This window comes from Gossypium raimondii, chromosome 12 (genome assembly GCF_025698545.1).
Source record: "Gossypium raimondii isolate GPD5lz chromosome 12, ASM2569854v1, whole genome shotgun sequence".
NCBI lineage: Eukaryota > Viridiplantae > Streptophyta > Magnoliopsida > Malvales > Malvaceae > Gossypium > Gossypium raimondii.
The window spans coordinates 20,748,708-20,774,179 of NC_068576.1; the positions used below are offsets into that span (position 1 = coordinate 20,748,708).

The window sequence follows — 25,472 nt, forward strand, 5'->3', positions numbered from 1 at the left end:
AATTTCAAGCTCAATTGGTAGCGCTGCCACCATTCCGTAAACCAAAGAGAATGGTGTTGCCCCGGTGGAAGTCCTGACAGATGTTCGATAAGCATAGAGGGCGAATGGTAACTTCTCGTACCAATCTTTATAGGTCTCAGTCATTTTCCCCACAATCTTCTTGATATTGTTATTGGCCGCCTCCACCGGGCCATTCATTTTTGGATGATATGGTGATGAGTTGTGGTGCTTGATCTTGAATTGACTACAGACTTCTGCTATCGTGCTATTTTTCAAGTTTAATGCGTTGTCAAATATAATCATTTCGGGCATTCCATATCGACATATGATTTCCTTCTTTAGAAATTTGCTGACGGCTGCCTTTGTGACATTGGTGTAAGAAGTAGCTTCTACCCACTTAGTAAAGTAGTCAATCACTACAAAAATGAAACGATGTCCGTTTGAAGCCTTTGGCGATATCGGCCCAATGACGTCCATGCCCCACATGGAGAAAGGTCATGGGGAAGTCATGACGTGAAGAGGTGAGCGAGGCACATGAATTTTGTATCTTTAAATCTGGCATTTATGGCACTTCTCAGCATATTTGATGCAGTCTCCTTCCATGGTAGACCAATAATATCCGAATCTCATGATTTGTCTGGCCATTGTGAAACCGTTAGCATGTGTTCCCCAAACAGCATCATGGACTTCTTCCAAGATTTGCTTGGCCTCCACAGCGTCCACACATCTTAACAGCACATGATCCTTTCCTTTTTTGTACAGGATCTCTCCATCTAAGACGTAGTCACTAGCAAGTCTCCTCAACGTTCTCTTTTCATTCTCAGTTGCTTGGTTTGGGTATTCACGATTTTTCACGTATCGCAATATGTCCTGATACCAAGGGTTGTCTTCTTTTTCCTCTTCCTCGTCAACGTTACAACAGTGGGCTGGAGCATCATAAATGCTCATTTGGATAGGCTTCACATCCTCTTGTTTATTTACTTTGATCATGGAAGCCAATGTAGCCAAAACGTCGGTCATCTGATTCTCATCTCGTGGGAGATAACAAAAAGTGATGTCATCAAACTCCTCAATCAATTCTAGGACTAGCTTTCGATAACTAATCAACTTGGGGCCTCTTGTTTCCCATTCGCCTTTGAGCTGATAAATTACCAATGCCAAATCCCCATATACCGCAAGTACCTTGATTTTGCGTTTTATAGACGCATGGATTCCCATGATACATGCTTCATATTCCGCCATGTTATTTGTGAAATCAAAATCTAGTTTACTAGTGAACGGATAATGATCACCGTCTGGAGATACCAAGACTGCCCCAATACCGTTTCCCACAACATTTGAGGCTCCGTCAAAGTTTAATTTCCAAGCATTGCTTTCTTGTGTGTTTGTTTCAGCAGTTGCCACACACATCAGATCCTCATTTGGGAAATCAAAGTTCAAAGGCTCATAATCATCCAGGGCTCTACTAGCTAGAAAATCTGCTATTGCGCTCCTTTTTACAGCCTTTTGATTCACATAGGCTATGTCAAATTCAGATAGTAGAATTTGCCATCGGGCCATCCTTCCATTTAGAGCGGTTGACTCCATCATGTATTTCAGAGGGTCTAACTTTGAGATTAACCAAGTCGTATGCTACATCATGTATTGTCTCAATCTCCGAGTAGTCCAAACTAAGGCGCAACATAATTTTTGAATTGGTGAATATCTCGTTTCGCATTCAGTGAACTTCTTGCTGGGATAGTAGATCGCTCTTTCTTTTTGTCCTGACTCATCATGTTGGCTGAGCACCCACCCCATGGAATTCTCAAATACTGCCAAGTATAGTATCAGTGGCTTGTCAGGGCAAGGTGGCATCAGTACTGGGGCGTTGGACAAGTAATGTTTAACTTTTTTCGAAAGTTTTCTGGCACTCCTCATCCCACACACTTGGTTGTGTTTCCTAAGAAGATGGAAGATGGGGTCACATTTCTCAGTTAACTGTGAAATGAATCGAGTGATGTAGTTTAGTCTTCCTAGAAAACCTTGAACTTCGTTTTGAGTACCCGGCGGAGGTAATTCTTGTATGGCTTTAACTTTCTCTGGGTCAATTTCAATTCCCTTTTTGCTGACTAAGAATCCTAGCAACTTTCCTGATCTAGCCTCGAAAGTATACTTGGCTGGGTTAAGTTTTAGCTGGAACTTCCTTAACCTTAGAAACAGTTTTCTCAGAACTTGCATGTGTTCCCCTTCTGTTCTGGACTTTGCGATCATGTCGTCGACATAGACTTCTATCTCTTTATGCATCATATCATGGAATAATGTTACCATGGCTCTCTTATACGTTGCTCCCGCATTTTTTAATCCAAAAGGCATCACTTTGTAGCAAAACATCCCCCACATCGTTACGAAGGTGGTCTTCTCCATGTCTTCAGAATGCATCTTAATTTGGTTGTACCTGGAGAAACCATCCATGAAAGAGAACAGTGAGTATCCGACCGTGTTTTCCACTAAGGTATCGATCTGGGGCAATGGGAAATTGTCTTTGGGACTGGCCTTGTTCAAATCCCGGTAGTCCACACACATTCGCACCTTCCCATATTTCTTAGGAACAGGGACTATATTGGCTACTCATTCTGAATACTTGACCACCTATAAGAAACCAGCATCAAACTGCTTCTTAACTTCTTCTTTTATTTTTAGCAAGACATTAGGCCTCATCCTTCAGAGCTTTTATTGAACTGGTTTTAATTCTTCCTTTATAGGCAATTGGTGTACCATGATATCAGTACTTAACCCGGGCATATCTTGATAAGACCATGCGAAGAAATCTTTAAACTCTTGAAGCAACTCAACGAGGTTTCGCCCTGTTTCCTCAGTAATGCCAGCGCCAATCTTTACATTCCTTCCCTCTTCTAAGCTCACAACTTCTACTGATTCCTTATAGGGTAGGATTTGTTTTTCTTCTTCCTCCCCCATTCTTAACAAATCTGGAGATAAAACGATGTCTTGGTCATCTTCAAAATCCTGAGGATCATCCATACTCATGTCTTGTTCAAATAGGGACCCTGAGTTAGTAACATCGTCGCTCATCTCGTTGATACCTGAAGACCTGTTATTTGGACAAAGGGAGGCCCAAATGAAAAGAATCTAAGAATACTTGTATGCATAGTATGATTATAAATGGAATGAAAAGAGTGAAAGAATATTTGCTCAAGGTGAGACTGAATGATAAGTTTTTATTGAAATGAGATTTTGGACATGTGCCTTTTACAAAAGATTCTTATTACCCCCAGGCTTAGGGCAACAAGTGTTCTGAATATTACTCTGAATTAGTTCTAAATGTTACAGGGATCTCTTCTGCAGTTCAGTTGTTCAGAACATTTCCAGGTTCGTAAGGGCAAATGCCCGATAAATTTCTTTCCACCCTTTCCTCTTCAGATATGGCATTGATGTCCAACCTTCTGGTCCTTCCTTCCGTAATTTCATTCTTTCCTTCGGGGTAGACAATTCCCCCTGAAACAAATGTCTTAGATATATGGGGAAAGGTCATTGGTTCCCAATTGGTTTCCATCCCGCTCAAACGTGCTCTTCTTTTCTCTCGCTTTTTCTCCAATTCCTTCTTCCTTTCCCTTGCGTCAGTGTTGCATTTAAGAATTCCAATGATCAGAATGAACATTCTATCGTTTCACTATCGGCCTCTATATATGGCGTGTCATTGGTAACTAATGGAATGATGTCTTCTTCTGCACCTATAGTTACTAATCGGCCCTCTATTACCAATTTCAACTTTTGGTGAAGTGACGACGGTACAGCCCTTGCAGAATGGATCCAAGGCCTCCCCAATAGGTAATTGTAAGATGGTTTGATATCCATTACCAAAAAATCCACCTCGTATGTATTTGGACCAATCGAGAGAGGTATCTCGATTCTTCCCATCACTTTCCTCTCAGTACCATCAAATGCTCTCACTATATTTTGGCATGATTTCATGTGAGAACTGTCCACAGGCAGCCTGTTTAACGTGGACAAGGGTAAAACATTTAGTACTGATCCATTGTCAATGAGTACCCCCGGTAGTATGTACCCCTTGCAACAGGTAGTGGTGTGTAGGGCCTTGGTAGATCCCATACCACCTGGCGGGATCTCATCATCGTTGAAGAAGATGAAGTTGTCGGCATTTATATTGTTAACCAGGCGATCCAACTTGTTCACTGAGATATCGTTAGCAACAAAAGTCTCATTTAGCACTTTTATCAACGCATTACGATGTGTCTCTGAACTTAGAAGTAGCTCGAGCACTTAGAAGTAGTTGTTCTACCACGCTGTACTCGCTATGCTTTAGGAATTTTAAAAATTCTCTAGCCTCATTCCCAGTTACTGGTTTGTTAACATGCGATTCAATTCTGGTCATCTCTGCTTCAATTGCTAAGGTTTTTCCTTTTATGGACCCCACTCTTGCATTTGCTGGATCATAGCGTTTTCCACTACGAGTATAGAAGCCTACATCACTACCCTCTTCTGAAGCGTTTACTGGGTTCTCCTCTCCCGGGATTGTCACGTTGAAGTCATAATTCCAAGGAACCCTTTTACTATCCATGTAAGGAAAGGATACCGGTTTTTGGATTACGACCCTTGGCACCATTTGTATTTCAGATCCTGTGCTCCTTGGCCTCGAAATAATCACCACTGGATGATTTTGGGCCTTTCCCGTAGGTCCTTCCTCCGAGGCATAGACTTCTCCTTCTTCTAGTCCTTTGATCTCTTCATAAAATTCCACCTTTTTGTTGTTCATCAGGCTTTGTACCATGATTCTGAACTCGGCGCATTTTTGGATGTCATAGCCCTCTTCGGCATGAAACTCGCAGTACGTCCTCGTTCCTTCGGGCCTTTCCTTTGAATCTTGTTTGATGAGACCTCCCTCTATTATTTTTTTCCAAACCCATTTCAGTGGGGTATTTACCTCTGCAATGTCATCTTTGATTCTCCTTCCCCCATTCTCAATTATTGCATTTATCCCTTTATCAGAAAGATTGGGTAACGGATTCCCTACCACGTTTGGTCCTAATGGGTTGTCAAACTTTACGATCCCTATCTTAATGAATCTTTCCACCGCCTTCTTAAACGCAGTGCAGTTCTCAATTGAGTGCCCTGGTATCTCTGTATGGTATTCACATTGGGCATTCATGTCATACCATTTAGGGTTTGGAGGTTGCATGGGCTCTAGATAATGTGGAGACACTATGTGTGCATCGAATAGCTTCTGATACAGTTCCTTGTACGTTATTGGATGGGCGTGAATTGAAGTCTCTCTGTGTTGGGCCTTGTGTTGGGCTCTTGCCTTGAGGGGCCCTGACTAGTGGCTGCCATTCTTGGAGGGCCAACAGTAATCGATTTTGAATAACTCTTACTATATGTGCTTACGTTGTTTACCTCGCTTTCTTTTTTTCTCAGGGCTGGTCTTTTGGAGCTTTCCCCCGCGTCTATTTTGCCGCTTCTTATTGCATTTTCAATCATTTCACCAGACATTACCATATCTGAGAAGCTCTTAGTAGCACTCCCCAACATGTGGTTGATGGATGGGGATTTCAAAGTGTTGATAAATAGCATGGTGACCTCTTTTTCCGAAAGGGGTGGCTGGACTTGCGTTGCCACTTCTCTCCATCTCTGGGCGTATTGTTTGAAACTCTCACTAGGCTTTTTTTCCATATTCTGTAATGTAATTCGATCGGGTATTATGTCCGTCACATGACTGTATTGCCTCATGAAAGCTTGCGCCAAGTCTCTCCATGAACTAACTTTAGTACGACTTAGCTGGTTGTACCATTTAGCTGCAGACCCGATCAAACTGTCCTGAAAGCAGTGGATTAACAGTTGATCATTATTAACGTATCCTGTCATTCTTCGACAGAACATAGTTATATGAGCTTCAGGATAACTAGTCCCATTGTACCTTTCGAACTCTGGCATCTTGAACTTAGGCGGGAGCACTAAATCGGGAACCAAACTCAAATCTTTGGCGTCGACTCCACATTCGTAGTTGGTATTTTCCATGGCTCTAAATGTTTCCTCTAGCCATCTACACCGTTCTTCTAGTTGTTTTGGCAGGTCCATTTTCGCTTTCTCCATCTCTGCTATGTCATCGAGATCAGGGACCACAGGGTTGGTAAGGTTGTCCCCGGGGTTAGAACTCGAGCCTACTTGAAAATGCATTGGTACCGAGGCACCAGCCAGATATTGAGGTCTAAGGGTAATAGGTACCCTCTGTGGGTACACCTCTGGTTGTGCTTGGATGTTAGTTGGGGTGAAACCTGGAGGATAAGCAGGGTCATCGTGATCCTCCCCAGCATCAACTACAGGGCTTTTTCCTTTATCGTTCCCTCCAGCCAATAACTATTTTAATTGGTTCAGCATAGTGTTCTGGGATTCTTGCATGTCTTGCTGGATTTTATCCAGTCGTTCCTGCATCTGATCTTGCATCTCCTTTTGTAATTGTTCCAATCTTTCTAACCTCTGATCCATTGTTTTTGTTTGGCGACGAGTACCGTAGTGATATTTGATTGGTGGATTTTTGTTGGTTTCCAGGGTAACTATCATAATTTTAATTTATTAGGGTCCTTTTATGAAACTTAATGCATGTAATGTAATGTAATGTAGATGCATGAATGCAAAAAAGGCATTGATTCTAATTCAATTTCATTAGAAGAACTCGATTTAGAAAACAAATTTCTTTACATAAAATGGACTACATATACGGCTTCGCCTTTATACTCAAAGCCTTAACACTCCTCAGGAGCCGAGCTAACTCTCGACCTCGGCTTGATTCTGATTCATAATTTAAACTCAATACATCAGCCTGAACTGCTAGGGTTTGTAGATGATCCGCTAATTCTCGTACTTGAGTCACGGCTTCGCCCATAATGTAATCTCTATCTCTAATCTGACTTTGAGAATGATGGTATTGCTCTTGCCATTGCTCATTACTCCTCTCCAGAAGCTCCACTCGGAACTTCTCCTTTCAAAGTCTTGTTTAATGATCTCTAGTTCTGACAGAACCACTTGTAGATGCTCTTCTATCGGTCGAACATCTTCTTGGCTTGATGCGAGGATGTTATCATTGATTCTTCTTCCCCACCACAAATTATACTCGAGAGTTGTCATTGGGTTTACAGCAAGTATCTTCATTCTGTGGGTTTGGTTCCAGGCATTTGATATTTCACGAATCTTCTTATTGTAATTATCTTCTTTGAATGAAAATTCATACCGAGCCAACCCTTGTGTCACCGGTATGAATTGTCTAGATCTGTACTGCCTCAAGACTAACAAAGGGGCGTATCCAACGGCTCCCCAAATTCTGAGCAAAGGAACCCAATCGAACTCTCCACACTGATACAAAATTTCATTAGGGATCATCCATGGGGCTCTCCACTCAACATCCTCCTCTTGAAGGTTTTGGAGAATCACCAACCATTTCTCCTCCGTGATATTGTTTTGAATTGATTACATTGTTAGCTTCCTATAATGATAAAGTTTCCAAAGTTGTTTTGGACAATTCTCCAAGAAATGCTAAATATACTTCTCATATGATCTAAAAGGAGATTTTACATATTTTTGCAAATAAACTGCGTCATAAGATTCGTGAAGGCATTAGAGATTCTAAATTTTGTATCATTATTGTTGAGGCATGTGATGAACCTAAAAGGGAGCAAATGACTATTGTTTTGAGATAAGTTGATAAGAAATGATTTATAAAAAAGTGTTTCTTTAATATTGTACATGTCCAAAGTACTGCAGCAATAACTTTGAAAGAGGAAATGTGTTGTTCTTTCTCAACATTGTCTTAATATTCAAAATATTTTATGTCAAGGATATGATGGTGCTAGCAACATGCGGGGTGAATGGAATAGTTTGCAAGCATTGTTTTTGTTAGGGATCGTCCCGATTAAGCAACAAACAAGTAAAATAGCGGAAGAAATTGAGAAGATGAACACACAAATTTAACGTGGAAAAACCCCTCCAAAGAGGATAAAAAACCACAGACAAAGATAATTTTACTATAATGGCAAAAGAATGAAGAGTACAAAAGATGGAGATAAAACTAAACCCCGAAAACCCGAAAATAAAAAGAACCTCTCTTAAACGAAACAGTCATACATTTTTCCCTCCTATGACCAAGTTGCCTCCACTCCAAACGTGTTGACTTCGACTCTGTAACAGATGAGGGACATCCGATTTCACCAGTAACTGTAGAACCTTCCAAAATATAAAGACTGCCAGTTCTTTTACCTTTTAAGAAAACGAGAGCTCCAAGAGATACTTTAATGCCGCTTGACTTGATGTTGATTCTGCATCCTTTCAAGTCTAAAATACTCAATGAGATGAGATTCTTTCGTAAATCAGGTACATACCTGACATCTGAGAGTGTCCTAATCGTCCCATCGTGTATCCTAATTTTAACAGTACCAATACCAATTACCTTACTAGATGAATCATTTCTCATGCGCACAACTCCACCTTCAACCGAACTGTATGTAGAGAACCATTCTCTATTGGGACACATGTGGAAAGAACATCCCGAATCTAGGATCCACTCGGACGTGAGCTTGGAGTTATCGCTTGTTGACACTAACAAGAAATCATCACTGCTTTCATCAGCCAAATTAGGATCAGCTACATCTTCCACATTACTCTCAGCAGCTCTTTTATTTCGCAGTTTATAACAATCTGCTTTGACGTGACCTAACTTTTTACAATAGCGACACCTTTTGTCTCGTTTCTTTGATTCTACCAAAATGGAAGCTTGCCTATCTGCCTTGCTATCCAAATGAAGCTCATTGTCGAGTTTTTCTCTACTCAACAAATGACACTTCACATCTTCGAACGAGATTTTGTCTCATCCATAAATCAGGATCTCCTTGAAAGACTTGTATGAAGGGGGTAAAGAGCACAATAATAGCATAGCTTGATCTTCATCATCAATATGAACCTCAACTTTCTTTAAATCATTTAAAAGAGTAATGAATTGACTGATGTGATCTCTAAGAATCTCACCTTCGTTCATGTGAAACGTAAATAGATGTTGTTTCAACACTAAACGGTTAGCCAAAGACTTAGTCGCATAAAGAGTTTCTAACCTTTTCCACAAGGCGGATGAGGTCTTCTCCATCAATACCTCCTGCAATACCGTATTCGCGAGGCACAACTGGATTACAGACAAGGCCTTTCCATCAAGCTCTTCCCATTTTGTTTTATTTAGATTCTCAGGCTTTTTCCTGGTAACAACCTTTTTCAAACCGGATTGAACTAGAATTGCCATCATCCGAACTTGCCACAGATTGAAATTTGTCTCACCATCGAACTTCTCAATTTCAAATCTTGTTGTTGTCATATCTGAATGGGCTGATCTATGAAAATTGAACTAGCTCTGATACCACTTGTTAGGGATCGTCCCGATTAAGCAACAAATAAGTAAAAATAGCGAAAGAAATTGAGAAGATGAACACACAAATTTAACGTGGAAAAACCCCTCCAAAGAGGATAAAAAACCACGAGCAAAGATAATTTTACTATAATGGCAAAAAAATGAATAGTACAAAAGATGGAGATAAAACTAAACCCCGAAAACCCGAAAAACAAAGAACCCGAAAAATGTAAACACAAAATTCTCTGAATGTGTTATGAGTTCTAATCTAATGGGTGTATTTTCTAAGGTTGTAAAAGAGCCTATTTATAGGCTAAATTCATATGTCAAATAATAATAAAATAACCTAAACTAATCAGTGTTTGACTGAAATAAACAAACAGAGTTTAACTAAAAGATTATTTTTCAAATTTGACTGAAAATAGGAGTCATACTTAACAGTTTTTAAATGATTGTTCCTATGCATATTATGTCCATTGCTTTGTTCATCGACTCTAGGCATTAGTTGCTGCTTCTTGAGAGGTAATTCCTATTCATAATTTTTTCTCTGATTTGAACTTTATTGTTAATATAATTAGTGCCTCTTGCAAACGCCATGATCAATTACAAGTTACCCAAGCTAGTAAAGGACTTAACCAAGTTGGCACTGTGAAACGAGCAGGAGAAACCTGTTGAAGCTCTCATTTTAGTTCTATTTGTAGCTTGATAATGATGTTTGATGCTACTTGTTTTGTTCTAGAAAATATTATTGAAAGTAGCTCTAATTATTCTATCCACGGAGATGCAGCTGCAGCATATCTCTAATTAGGCTCATACGTTGGCAAATATCTACAATCTAAATAAATATTGATTTCATTGACTTCGCTTGCACTTTTGTGCTATTGAGATTCATCACCTTTATACCTTAAATAACTACTCAAGTTCCAAATATCTACAATCTAAATAAGTATTTATTTCATTGAATTTACTTGCATTTTTATGCTATTGAGATTCACAACCTTTATACCTTAAATAACAACTCAAGTTCTGTCCAGTTCCTTATTAATAAATTTGAAAAGATACGTTATAGCTTTTGGTATGTTGCAGATTTCAACACTAATATATGATTGATATTTAACAAACAAATGAAGATAATATGGTAGAAAATCTCACATTTCATCACCAATGTTGTTAACATATGAATATTGTCTTCTTTTATAGAGAGGAAAAATATCTTAGACCTATCACTAAGGGTGTTCAAACGTTTAACCGACCGATTAATCAAACCGAATGACTATTAATTGAATTACTCGAATTTTTTAAACCTTTAACCGTTAACCGAATTAATTTTTTTCAAAAAAAATTAACTGAACCGAAATATTTTTGTTAATTTGGTTGGTTAACCGAATTAACCGAAATTTATATGTTTTGTTTTTTTTTTGTTAAAACAAGTATAAAACATATAAAAATAAATTGATAATGTTCATTTGACCAAATTAACCGAATTAGTAATAGCCTAATACATATAATATATAGTATTATTTATTAAGTTCGGTTAATTCATTAATTATCCGATTTAAAAAAATAAAAAGTCATCACTATAACCATAATAAAAAATAAGAAGAAAGCATTATTGACCAGTTAGAGATTTTTACAAAGATGCAGTTTTTTTTTGTTAGATCAATCAAATAACATAATTTTAGCTTTGAATAATTTGGATTTGATTTAAGCCTATTCGATATTTCATCCAAAACAATATTGCAAGTGAAAGTGAAAAATAGATTAGGAAAGCCAAAGTACCGACAAATAACCATAACATCTTGATAATTTTAAATCATATAACTAGGACTGAAAATAAAGGATGTTAGTTAAAAAAATTATTTTTTTTAATATTTGAAATCAAGATCTCCTCTATAACATCATCTTTAATTCCTTGATACAATTCTAATCTCATCTTTTTCTTTATTTAATCAGATAAAGTTGATTTTGTCTCCTTCTACTATAGCAAAAGCATCAATCAAAAGCTAATGAAATAATTCCCCTCCTCTCAACAAAGTTCTTTCCTCTTAAAGTCTAATCTAAATCGAGTATGAAAAATAACCTCTCACTATGATAGCTCTCTGTTCACTGCCACTTGCGTATTTAATATTCAACCTAAAACCATCCTCACCAAAATAGCATAAAGTATTGGATATTGATTAAGTATGCAAGTTGCTAATTCTTTGCAAATCATTTTCCAATGTTCAACAATGATGTCAAGGTCATTAGCAAGCTCATTAACATCACCAACAATTAACTTGACTGTCTCCAACAACTATAAGAAATGCATAAATCACATTGTTATCATCTCTAGCACTTATCAATTTAAGTTTGATATTAGATACACCAAATAAGGATATTTTATCCCTGACCATTCTGAAAGCATTAACAATCTCATATGTTAATCAAACATCTCCTTTAATCCAAGGATAATAGTTTCATCAACATTAACATTAATATTTTTAGTTTAAATTTGTATTTTATTTTCTATTCATAACTATACAATTGAGCAAACTTTAGTCTTTGCCTTATAGGTTGAACCAATGATCAGGTAATTTTGACCACTTATTTTGTAAACAAACAAACTTGATCTATTGCTCATAGACTAATCAACTTTGGCACCTACAAATGTGAAGTAAAATAATATTCTGTCTAAATTTTGTAGCTATTCTACCTCATTTATAATTTAAAGGAGTATCCATAAGTGGTGCCATTCTACTTTGGGGAAAATGCACCCTACCTCCTCAACAGCACAAAGAGAAGGTTAGCTAATTACTATTCCAAGAATATATTAACTATTTCATCAAACCACATGCATGGTTTGAAAATTTTACTAGTGCAAGTTGGACCGTTAAAGTTGAATGCTTCAGTATACTTCCCTAACATTAAATTAAATTAAAAAAACAATAATCATTCATTATCACTAAAAAATTACTTATCGAAAAAACAACACAATGCAAAAATAATTAGATAAAAAACCTTCAAAAGTACTTGAAATTATGCTTAAATCATTCTTTTCCTTCATCATCACTAGTAATAGCATCTACACGTATGAGTACTCATTTCAATGATTTGATTATATTGATTGTAGATTAAAGATTATATCTTAAAATTATCCTAAAATTCTACTTATAGAACTTAAATTATGCATCACTTTGTCTAGTAAAATGAATTACTCTATTTATAGTTGTTTGTATATAATGATGCCAATATTAATTTTATACAAGACCTATCTCACATGTAACTCAAGATTGATGTTTATCTAATTTAAGTATTCTGAAGCAAATCTACCTAGTTCACTAAATTAAAAACTAATAAATCTAGAGGCAATTCAAATGAATAAATACTTAATTATGTTATCCATTAACATAAACTATATAGATAGATAGTAGACACAAAATTCAAATCAAAAGCATTCATTAAGTTAATTATAAACAAATCAAGAAGATCATGTAAAGGAAATGTTTAAGTCACATAGGTCTTCTAGGCTTGTAACTGTCTGAGGCTTAAAACGGTTTGAATTCAAAGGAAATAATATCTCACAATGATTCAAGCACTAGAAACTGTAAAACACATGACAATGTTCCCTTTTCTTCCCCGATTTTGACCATTATGCTCACCTCCTTATCTCTCCTTCTCTCACCTCCCTTTTATCTCCACATTATGCAAAACATGGTTCAATATTAGTAGGTACAAAAGCTAGCAAGTGTAAGTGCATTATGAAAGTAAAAAAGACTTTTTAAGTTCGAAGGTATTTCATCATTTGAGCACATTCTAATAAATCTCATCTTTCACTCACAATACCTTTAACACATTCTATGTTTTTATTCCACTCACTATGCTTTTTACCCTTACATTGCTTTTACTCACTCACAATTTTTTCATTAGAGCACATTTTGGCAAGAGTTTATACCTACCATATTGAACCATTTCCCCACTTTTTTACTCAAATATACATCTCTTTAAACCAGCATCACATATCTACCTAACCCTCAATATCCATGGCCCAATGTCCATTTCATACTGTAAATCAAATATAGGATATGAAAAGGTTGAGTTTCAAACACAATTTGAGTGCAAGGTTTCAAAAGTATAAAGGTTCATCAAGAAAGGATAATTAAAGGCTCAACATGGAAACTAAGGATACATAGTATAAATGTTTGTTATTTAAGCGCTTGGCTAATCAAACAATGCCTTAGAACATCCCTAAACATTTCAAAATACATAATTTCTTTCATGCTTACATTTACACAAACAAATGTCAATTGATTCAAGCACCATCCATCTACTAGGATCTATAAAACTTATCTATCATTTGGCACAAAAATCAAACATATTTAAAATAATTAATTACCTTTATTATATTCTATAATTTAACAAAGTGAACTAACTAATCTACCTTTAAAAAACCAAATAATCTAACATCAATCAAAATTTTCATGCTTGAAAGTCAACAATACATAATTCAATATCAACACCCAATAATCCAAATGTCAACATACTTCAAGCACCATACATGAAAAATAAAAAAAGAAAAGAAAAGAAAAAAATGTTTTTTATAGATTTATGAAAATTTTTAAACAGGACAAAAAATAAGCAAAAAAGAAAAACACAGAAATTAAAAATTTTATGTACACCCCTACACTTAAGTTACACATTGTCCTCAATGTGTACCCTACTAAAGATTAGTTTAAGAAAAACTCTCTTGATTTAAGATCATGTTCAGCAACATGATGGAGTAGTCCTCAAACTTTGTAAAAAATCTTAATGTAATGTAGCTTTCGGTGGGTAGACCTATATAGAAAAACAGACCAACATAAACACAAACAAAATATTCAATTAAAAGGAAAATAAAAACAAAAAACGCAATTAATAATAATCATTGAAATCCTTCATAATCAGGGTGATCCGTGTCACCACCAAAACAGAATTTCCATCTGGTTCTCAACACTTTGCATCTGAATTTGTTGCACAGTCGAGAAATATGAACTAGCCAACACTTTTCATTTTCTTATCTTCGACTGATGCGACATCCACATCATAAGCCATTTCTCCCCAAAACCTAGCCAACTCTATAAGTCGTTCGGACGTACTATAGCCTCGGGCATCACAAACTCGATCTCACAAAAAGTCGTAGATACTCAGGCTTCACTTCCCATTTCGAACTGGAAATAGATTATGCTTATTAAGTCCATCAGTTGGATCCTCTACAATAATGATTAGAAAGTGTGTTGGCTCTTCCACACCTTCACTTAGTTCGGGTTGAAGATCATGCTTAATATCTAACTCTACTCCTACTTCTATGTCAATCAGAGTGAAGACACCATCTTTTTTCTCATGACCTCATCATAGTCTCCAAGTCCGAACTCTTCATAAACACCCATATTCAGCATGTCATTTCATTATGGTACGGTAAACCTCCTCCTCGAGTTTGAAAATATCATGCTTGACCTCTCCTACCAGAGTGCTCATTTCAACTTGGCATTGGATGGCTTTCAATAATTTCTCCAATGCATTGGACATTGAGGACATAGTAGCCTGGCACGAAGACATGCTATCCTCCAACATTTCAACCCGTGTAGCAAAGGATGGGTCTTCAGTATACTCTTCAGTCTCCATATTACTTTCCAGATAGTAACATGGAGAATACGAATCATATGTCAGATAATTACCCGACCACCCTTGATTGTAGCTACCTATCTCATTGCATATTCATATGAATCATAAAGATGTTCGAGTGAATACTCTTACCTTTCAAAAATTGCCATTGAAACTCTAATGGCTCGTCGAATATCCGTTCATTGAACTCAACCTCTCTTCATATCCGTATTGGTCTCCTAGCCACCTATAATCATTATTATTAAACATGATTAAATGGAGTCTTCAACAAGGTAAATAAATAAAATAACAAAAAGAAAACACAAAACATGAAAAGTAAGGCACTTCTAAAATAACTAACTTAACAACACATTTACACCGTTACAATCTTGACAATGACACCAACAATTTGACCTTGCCACGACATACGAACGCCAACTAGAGAATCAACACAAAATTATCAAATATGAAAGCAGCTTGGCTACAAGAGTGACAGGTCAGTTGCAACATATTTGTGTTACAATGGAACACAAAGTATTCTGAGGATTAAACCCAAAAGAGATTAGGCGATAAGGTAACTAAAAAGGATAACACATGCAACTAAGAAGCCTAACTAGCTAACCACTAAGCGTTATTGTAACACCCCTAACCAGTATCCGTCGTCAAAATAGGGTTACGAAGCATTACCAGAAACTTTTAACTTAAAACATTCAATTACAATCATTTATAAAACATGCCATATTCCATTCAAACACTGCATAATGTCCTTTCTTCGAGCCCTCGAGGCCTTAGAAACACTTTAGAAATTATTCGGGACTAAATCAAAAACATTTAGAACTTCATGGCAAAAGATAGAAAATTTCATACTACAGGGGTCACATGGCTAAGACACACGCCCGTGTCTCAGGCCGTGTGGACATCAAAATAGGGACACGCGGCCATGTTCTAACCAGTGTCCGTGGCCGTGTAACTCTCTGACTTGGGTCACACGGTCAAGCCACACGTTCGTGTACCAAGCCGTGTACCTTTCGAAATGGCCTCATATGCCCGTGTGCCATGTAACAACCCTATATATCCGTCACCAAATTAAGGTTACGAGGTATTAATAGACATAACACAATTGAATACATAAAACAAATACATAAATCACAAAGTGATTTATAGAAATAAATATATAATTTACTTCATAAAATACATCAACCGAAAATGCAAAGTCAATCATCATTTTAATCTCAAATATTATAGACACAAAACCAAATTTTATTTATCAATTTTATTTATAATTACCAAAATCGTATATATATAATTTAAAATTTTATTATACCTAAATTAATTTACAAAGGTCTTTCATTTTATTACCATGTAACAACGCATTTCATAGCACATTTTAAACATATATACTATTATATAAATTCAACTTCGATCATATGAGTTTAGCTTCCCAATAGTATAACCCCGATTAAACTCAAATCCAACATTTAAAACTTTTATAAAATTGAACATTCATTTAATCTACTTATAACATGCTAGTAAAATATTTTTAAAATTTAGCATAAATACTTCCATTTATAAGTATAATATATATATACCTATATACATATTCATATAAATCTAACACTAACAAACCACATAACCAAGCATAAATATATCAAGTTTCATATAATCTTAAACCACAACCAAAATATGACTAATTTATCATTCAAACCAAAACCAAATGAAACAACTAATTTGGCCACGTTTACAAGGCTTTAATACAGATTTACTAGCAAAATAACAATTTCATCTAATCTTAGACTATACAAGCCATAGACTCAAAAGGAATTTCAACTTAAAATACCATTTTCTATCAATAGTGTAATAAGCTTTTCTGACGATCCCCGATCTCGAACCACTTCAAAAAAAATCTATAAGACAAGGAAAATAAACAGAAACAAACAATAACCGTAAGCCATTGATAGCTTAGTAAGTTTTTTAACAATTAAATTAAAGAATTATAACATTTTACAAGCCAATTTGTTTATATATATATTTATAAATTCCTTGAATGCTTATAACCAAATATTTATGTTCATCAAGAACAAATAACCAAATGTATATATATGTTTCCCACAAATATATTTAAACTAATTTATGTTCACATCAACGCCTATATCCAAATGCATAAATAAACTTATCAAACTCTTATATTCAATGCATATACTCATCCAAGGTATATATATAAAACCGAAAACGTATGTACCTATCCAATACTTTTAGCCGTATGCCTATAAACAACAAAATATAGAACCGAATACTCACAACCACATTTTTATAATTTATTACAATTTATCAATGTGATTATCTAATTCAAATTAAGACATAAATATCACTTATTCAAAATGATTCATCATCATATAGTCTGTTAAGCTTGAAGCTTGAATCAGAACACTGGCATTAAGCCTACTAGACATTAAGTCTGTAAAGTTCACCGGCATTAATCCTGTTAGACATTAAGTCTGTAAAGTTCACTGGCACTAAGCCTGCTGAACATTAAGTCTGTAAAGTTCACCGGCACTAAGCCTGCTAGGTACAGGACCTGAATATCACAAATACGAAAATAATTTCTCATATAACTCTTACTAGCATTACACATGTTCAAAACATATGTATATAGTTCATGTAACATTATCCACACTTTCAAGAAATTGTCAAACCATAACTGAATCACATCTATACTTACAATCCATACTTTTAGCTCAACTCAAAAATTTTATATATACATTTATATCCATTCGAACCACTTTCATCCAAAAATATATAGTTCATACCTTAAATTCATTTGAAGAATTTATACATACACATATAACTATGTTCAACTTCATACATTTCCATGTATATATTTCACACTTTAATTTAACTCAAAATTATACTTGTATATATATATATATAATCGAAACTCACATATACAATATAACATACATACCTTAAATCAATTTCAAAATTACACAAGTATATACATATATATATTGAGACTTCAAATATATATTTATAACTCCCATACTTCAAATAAAATCAAGAACCTATATATATATATACATATATATTGAACAATATATATATTCATACATATATCTTTCATACTTTAATTAAATTCAACCTATATATATATTTTATCACAGCTCATCAAGAATATAAATCATATACATGTATATATACTGATTTAAAAACATTAAATTGCTAATACACTTACCTCGGATGATGAAAAATCAAAGTCGAACGATTATTCGACTACTTTGGCTTTTCCTCGATCTAACTCTGATTTCTTTGGTTCTCGATCTAAATATATTCAAAATGAGCTAGTTTAATCATTATCACATTCAATTTAGTCCAAAAACACATAAATGGGTAATTTACCATTTTGCCCTTAACATTTACACTTTTTTCAATTTAGTCCCTATTGCATAAAACACAAAATACACAAAATTTGCCCACACTATGCTAGGGCCAAATGTTCATATACTTCATACAAATCCACACATTTCTTTTATTTAACATTTTAACCCATCAAAAATTTATTTTCACAATTTAACCATATTTACTCAATTTCACTAAAAATTCAAAGATAAAACATATTAATCTAACACCTAACTTTCATATTTCATCAACTAACATCACAAAGCTCAAGCATTCATCAATGGCACATTTCAAAATCATCAACAATTCACCAAATTAAGACATGGGTTTTGAAGTATTCAAAGCAACGATCTCAAAAACGTAAAAATTATCAAAAACTAAAACAATTTCATACCTTAATCAAGCTAGTAAAGTGCCGAATCCCTAATAAGCTTTAATGGTTTTCGTCTTTGTTCATTTCGGCTAAGAAAGATGATGAAATGGCCAATTTTTATGTTTTAACATAACATATATTATTTATTTGTTATTTTACTTATTTAACCTTTATTAATTAATTTAATACATATAATATAAGGGTAATGTTGACTATTTCCACCCACTATCTTATTTTTGGTCTTATTGCACCTTTAAACCTCCCATTTAAAAAGAAAACAACAATTAGATGCTTCTAGATATGACCACTAAATTTTCATTTTACGCGATTAAGTCCTTTTACTTAATCTGTCATTCAAACGATAAAATTTAAATACGAAAATTTCACACAATCAAATTCACACATAATAAACACACAAAATAATATTAAAATATTTTTTCGACTCAGTTTCATGGTCCCAAAACCAGTTTCATGGTCCCAAAACCACTACGTCCGGTTAGGATCAAAATCGAGTTGTTACAACTCTCCCCCTAAAGGGATTTTCGTCCCCGAAATCTTACCAGTGAATAGGTTTGGGTAACATTCTTTAATTACATATTCTGGTTCCCAAGTTGCTTCTTCAACTCCGTGTTTATGCCATAGTACTCTAACTAACGAAATTTTCTTGTTTCGTAACTCTTTAACCTCACAAGCTAAAATACGAATCGGTTCTTCTTCATATGACATATCGGACCTAATCTCAATTTCTGTCAGACTAATCACATGTGAAGGATCAGATCGGTATCTACGAAGCATAGAAAATGGAATACATTGTGAATCTTTTCTAGCTTAGTGGCAACAACAATCTATAAGCAACCGGTCCGATACGCTCAATAATCTCATAAGGTCCAATGAATCTCGGACTCAATTTACCTTTACGACCGAATTTGAGTACTTTCTTCCACGGCGAGACTTTCAAAAACACTTTATCCCCAATCTGATACTCTATAAATCTTCTTTTCAAATCTGCAGATCCGATGCTGCTTTCAAACTATCTCGAATTACTTTCACTTTCTTCTCAGTTTCTTTAATCAAGTCAACCCCGTGTATCTTATTCTCGCTAAGCTCGGTCCAATACAATGGTGTATGAAATTTACGACCGTATAAATCCTCGTAAGGTGCAATTTTAATACTAGACTAAAAACTATTATTATATGCAAATTCAATCAAAGGCAAGTATCGTTCCCATGTACCTTCAAACTCGAGAACGCAACATCTCAACATATCCTCGAGTATCTGAATGATTCGTTCGGACTGACCATCTGTTTGAGGGTGAAAAGTTGTACTAAAGTGTAGTTTTGTTCCCAAAGCATCTTGCAGTTTCGTCCAAAACTGCGATGTAAATCTCGTGTCTCTATCCGAAACTATAGAAATAGGTACACTATGTAACCTCAGAATCTATGAAATATACATCTCAGCTAGCTTATCAAGTGAATAATCTGTGCGAATCGAAAGAAAATGTGTCGATTTAGTTAATCTATCCACTACAACCCAAATAGCATCTTTCTTGCTCAGTGTCAACGGTAATCTGGATACAAAATCCATCGTGACTTTGTCCCATTTCCATCCAGGTATCATGATCGGCTGAAGCAACCCTGAAGGTACTTGATGCTCAGCTTTTACCTGCTGACATATTAAGCACTTCAAAACAAAGTAAAAAATGACGCGTTTCATACTGCGCCACCAATAGTGCTATTTTAAATCGTTATACATTTTCGTGCTACCCGGATGAATAGATAATCGACTACTGTGAGCTTCATTCAAGATCGTCTGACTCTAAATTTTTTGGAACATATATTGGTGGCCCTGAAACCACTATTTCTGACACCACTAAAAAACGGGTTGTTACAGTTATATTACAACAAATCATCATCAAAAAGTAATTGCACTAAACTATACCTAAGATAACTAAATTTCATAATAAATGAAAGTGGAAAAATATCTATCCCATGGGCTAAAGTGGCCGGTTGATGTCCATGTTGTAGTCAATTCATTATTAGGGATCTAGATTGCTCAAACTCCTAATTGGTTCAGTTTTACATTCCGGTCACCATTTTACACAATTAGACGATTCATTCTGGTTTATCTCTCGACCTCACCAAACTAAATTGAGCCAATCAAATTGACTCACAATAGGCTCTACTCTCAATTTCACCTATCTAAATGTTCATCTAGATGCGTTAATTCTAGTTTTAAAGTCTATTCAATTTAGTCCCTGACCTAAAAACTAACCATGCAACATTTCATTCAACCAACCACCATAAAATTTAGTGACAATCCATCGTTAACATAAAAATATCATTCAAGTTCATGCTTGAATAATTCATCAAAGAAAACATAAAAAGGCGAGCTTAAGAAAATATTAGTGACTTTTTAGGGAGTCTTTTTTGGAGATTATAGCAACACTAATGATGATGTATGCACAACCAAAGTAGAGATTTTTACACTTTTGAAAGTTCTTAAAGATAAAATCTATTGGATACTTTAAAGAGAAGTCAAAGTAACAATAGAAAGTTTTCGTATCTAATTGAAAGAAAATAAAGCTAAAGTAAAATGAAGAACTACTAGCTACAAACTGACTAAGCTAACAAAGGAAAAACTAAAAACCTAAATATGGTGATAAGAAATAAAATAGTGGGTTAAAAAAATGATAAAGATGGATCCTTTATGTTTGGCATCTAGTGTGCCTTTAATACAACCAAGTTACAACCCTAATAATTTGATAAAAATGACCTTGGAGTGTATGAATTGACTTGAGTTGGTGTTGGACACAAAATTGCCCCTACAATATTTTTCACCCTGTCAAACTTCAACATCATGCACCCAAGCTTTGGTGTCACAAAACCCTCGACAATGGCACTATCTTGGATTTGGGGATTTTCAATGATTTGACACCCTCAACAGTGGCCTTGGCTCCTTTACATCAACTATCAATAGCGGAGTTGCGACCTCAAAGGCTTGGAGTCGAGACTTTAAGCTCAATGTCACGACACAATACACCTAGTGTTGTGACATCCTTGGTCAACTACTCCAAATTGGTTTCTGATTGAAGTTTTTCTCCCCTTAGCTGATAGAGGATTAGTGTTGTGGCACCCACATCAATTGCAATTTTCCCCAAGGTTTCACCGTAGTTGTCTCTCCACACAAACTCAAACACACCATTAGACTCCCTGTGGCATAATTTTTCCAATTTAGGTCTCAAAAGGAATGAAATGAAAGAAAAACTATCTAATAATAAATAGTAAAAATCAATAAAATTCATAGGAAAGACTCATAAATTACTTAAGAACATACTCATCAAGTGTTCAAGAGAGACTAATTTGACGTATCAAATTATGGTTGATCGGCGTGTCACACATACATAGTTAATCGTCCACTCAAGATTAAGGTATGCCACACTATAAATGTCACAAGTGAATAAATCTATAGACAAATTTAGAATTTATTCTATTGAGTCTAATCCAATGTATTGTAAGTCTAGCCAGTCAAATCAATATCTATATCTCTACCTTCTGGGAGTCATTCGCTCCGATGTCCAAGAGAAGGCATCTCCCCAATTGGACTTGATAGATGACAGATTAGTCTTTCAATCAATTTTCTCAATTCTAATTAGACTAAGGATGTGTTTAGATTATCTACTAATATAAGTTGTCTATTCATATTATGATCTGACCACATAATATCGCTTTATATTAGCTTAAGCGTTAGATAATCAGTGAGTCAATAATTTCTTTTATTTTGTTTTGCATTCAAAAACTATTGAGGACAATATACAAAAGATATTAATGATATTGATCGATATTATTAAACTAATTTATTCAAAAACTTACAAGTACATAGATGGAAATCACTACACTAAGGCAATTAGATTCCAACAGGCTCTCACTTTCCCTAATGAAGTAGATGAGTCATATTTCATATTCCCTTAACCTCTATATGTTTTTCAAAATTCCTAACCACTAGAGTCTTGGCAAATAAATCCACAAGGTTGTCCTCTAATGTGACTTTGACTACACACACTATCCTATCTGTTACCGCCTACCTTATGACATGATACTTTCTATCAATGTGTTTTTTCCTGTTATAGTTTATGATTTCTTTAGTGTTAGCTATTCTCGCATTGTTCTTACAATACAATGTGATAGGTTTTTTCCAAGCCAGGAAAGACTTCGAGATCCATAAGGAACTTTTGAAGCCATATCACTTGTTTTGTTGCCTTAGAAGTTGTCACATATTCGGCCTCTATAGTGGAGTCAGTAGTGCAACCTTGCTGGACACTTCTCCATAGTTATGGATCAGTTGCCTAGGATAAAGACAAAGTCCAATGCTGATTTCCTCAAATACTGACATGTTTGGAGGTTAGAATTTGTACAATTGATAGAAGTAAGATCTCCACCAATATACACAAGCATATAATTTCTCATTCTCTGTAAATACTTAAGTTTATGCTTTACTATCTGCCAGTGTCTTTGACCTGATGTCAAATGTAGTAGTGATTTTGGTCTATTTCCGCACTTAAATAGCTTATATTCTAGCCAATTTAATATTTATAATTACATTTTTGGTATTTAGTGCTTAGTAATATAAGTTAGTAAAAATAAGTGTTTTTAACACATTTTGTGAGTGTTGTGACCTATTAGGCTGACACGGGTCTTAGGTACTAATTTGTGTAATTGAGTGTGTAGGATGGTGAATTATAGGTACAATGGACGTAGGAGCAAAGGATGAGTGATGCACAAGCTTCCCAAGCCGTTAAAGCATGAAACGAACCAAATGAGGCACAAATTACTATCGTGTCGTGCCATATACCTTACATGGCATAACATAGCCCTAACGTGATGGCCAAGTACTTCAAGGCTATTTTTGTCCACACAATCAACTTTACATGAATGGCTAAATTTCTTAGGGAGATTAACGAGTGGATGAGGGCATGATTAACGAAGGATTTAAGGTTCCCTGATAAGATCAGTTGGTTTAAATTACGCGTTCTTAAACCCTAGGCTTGACAACCCTAAGAAGTAATCATAGGTTAAACGAGGTTGGGAGATAATTTTTGTCGAGTAAAACATGATTTATCGTAGTTGAGAAAGTGAGGTCGAGAGTTAAACGAGTATCAACAAATTGATTAATCAGTTAAAGGCCAAGAGGTAATAGTTGGTTAATTGATAACTAATCCACCCTATAACCCTAAATCGAAGTTAATTACAACCTTTGAAATGAGTTAATCTTCCTGATTGGTTTTATCAATTTAGTCGTTTGTTTATTTTATCGCTCATTTATTTTAACTATTTAATCTTTATTATTAATCTATTTTATAATTTGTCGTAATATATGATTTAATTACTACTATTTGGACTTATTATTGTAAAAATATTTTTTTATAAATTTAGTCCATCCTCCATTGGGTACGATCCTCGATTTCTACTATTTGACCCGTATACTTGCAAACACCACCAATTTAATTTATTATATTTTGGTGTGACATTTTTACTCTAAATAATAACACGTTTATAGGCAATTAAGTTGTTGGCGCTGTTGCCAAAGAGGTTTCGACAGTAAGATAAATAGGAAAGTTAAAGACTATAGATACGACATGATATTTGTGTTATTTTAGTATTATTTAATAAACTTAGCAGAGGGAAATGATGGAAACTCTTATGAGTAGAACTATATTTGAAACAAATTGGCTAAAGCCTAGTATTACCCTACCAGTAATGAATACAATTGCATTTGAGATTTATCCCTCCTTATTAACATGGTTATCAACTAATCTGCAGTTTAGCGACAACTCAATCATGAACCCTATAGTTTTTTTTGAAATAGTTGAACAAATATGTTACATGGTAGGATATTTTGGAGTTTCAAAAAAAGCAATCAAATTACTACTGATCCCTTTTGCCCTTGAAGGCCAAATATGAGAATGATTAGAAGCGTTAACTCCAAGAATTATTACAAAATGGGAAGAGTTTGTGTATTGGTTCTTATAAAGGATCATAACCATGCCTATGATGTTAAATACAAATGAGGATTTCTCGCAATTCAAACAGAGTCCCATCGAAACGTTTGGTCAAGCAAGGGATAAATTCAAGATAATTGTATGAAAGGCTCTGGGGTGGAGTTAATATAGTCATTTAATTACAACACTTTCATGTAGGTTTAAATCAGAAAAGCAAAGAAAATTTTGACATAATGGTTGGAGAAAGTGTTTGGTCAAAAACGGCTCAAGAAATTGTTATGCTCCTTGAAATAGTGAGTAGAAACGATTACACTTGGAGACAAATCAGAGAAATGGAACCAACAAAAGAAGTAATGAGATCGATGAGGTGAAAGAAGACAACGAAGAAGACATGGAAGAACAATTGAGCAAAGATGAAAATTGCACTTCAAATGTTGAAGAAATCTTGGAAGACGACTTTTCTGAAAAACTGCTCGAAAGCAGTTGGAACACATTTATCAACTAGACTGGAAAAGACAATATAAATAACCTTTGCGTCAATCTGAGAATTAACCAGCAAAGATGACTCCATCAATTGTCAAACCACTTATGTTGGAATTAAAACCCTTTCCCGCACACTTGAAATATGGGTATTTGGGTGATAACAACACATTACTGGTAGTCATTGTAGCAGGCTTATTATTGGAGCAGGAGAAAAT

The 25,472-nt window shown here is 35.1% G+C and overlaps 1 protein-coding gene across 1 annotated transcript; it reads right to left on the bottom strand.

The window, feature by feature from the left end:
• Positions 1 to 549: 549 nt before the first annotated feature.
• On the bottom strand, positions 550 to 1,587 carry LOC105762046 (uncharacterized). Its single transcript, XM_012579967.1, has one exon. It carries the CDS (start codon positions 1,585 to 1,587, stop codon positions 550 to 552), a length of 1,038 nt encoding a protein of 345 aa, XP_012435421.1.
• Positions 1,588 to 25,472: the final 23,885 nt, after the last annotated feature.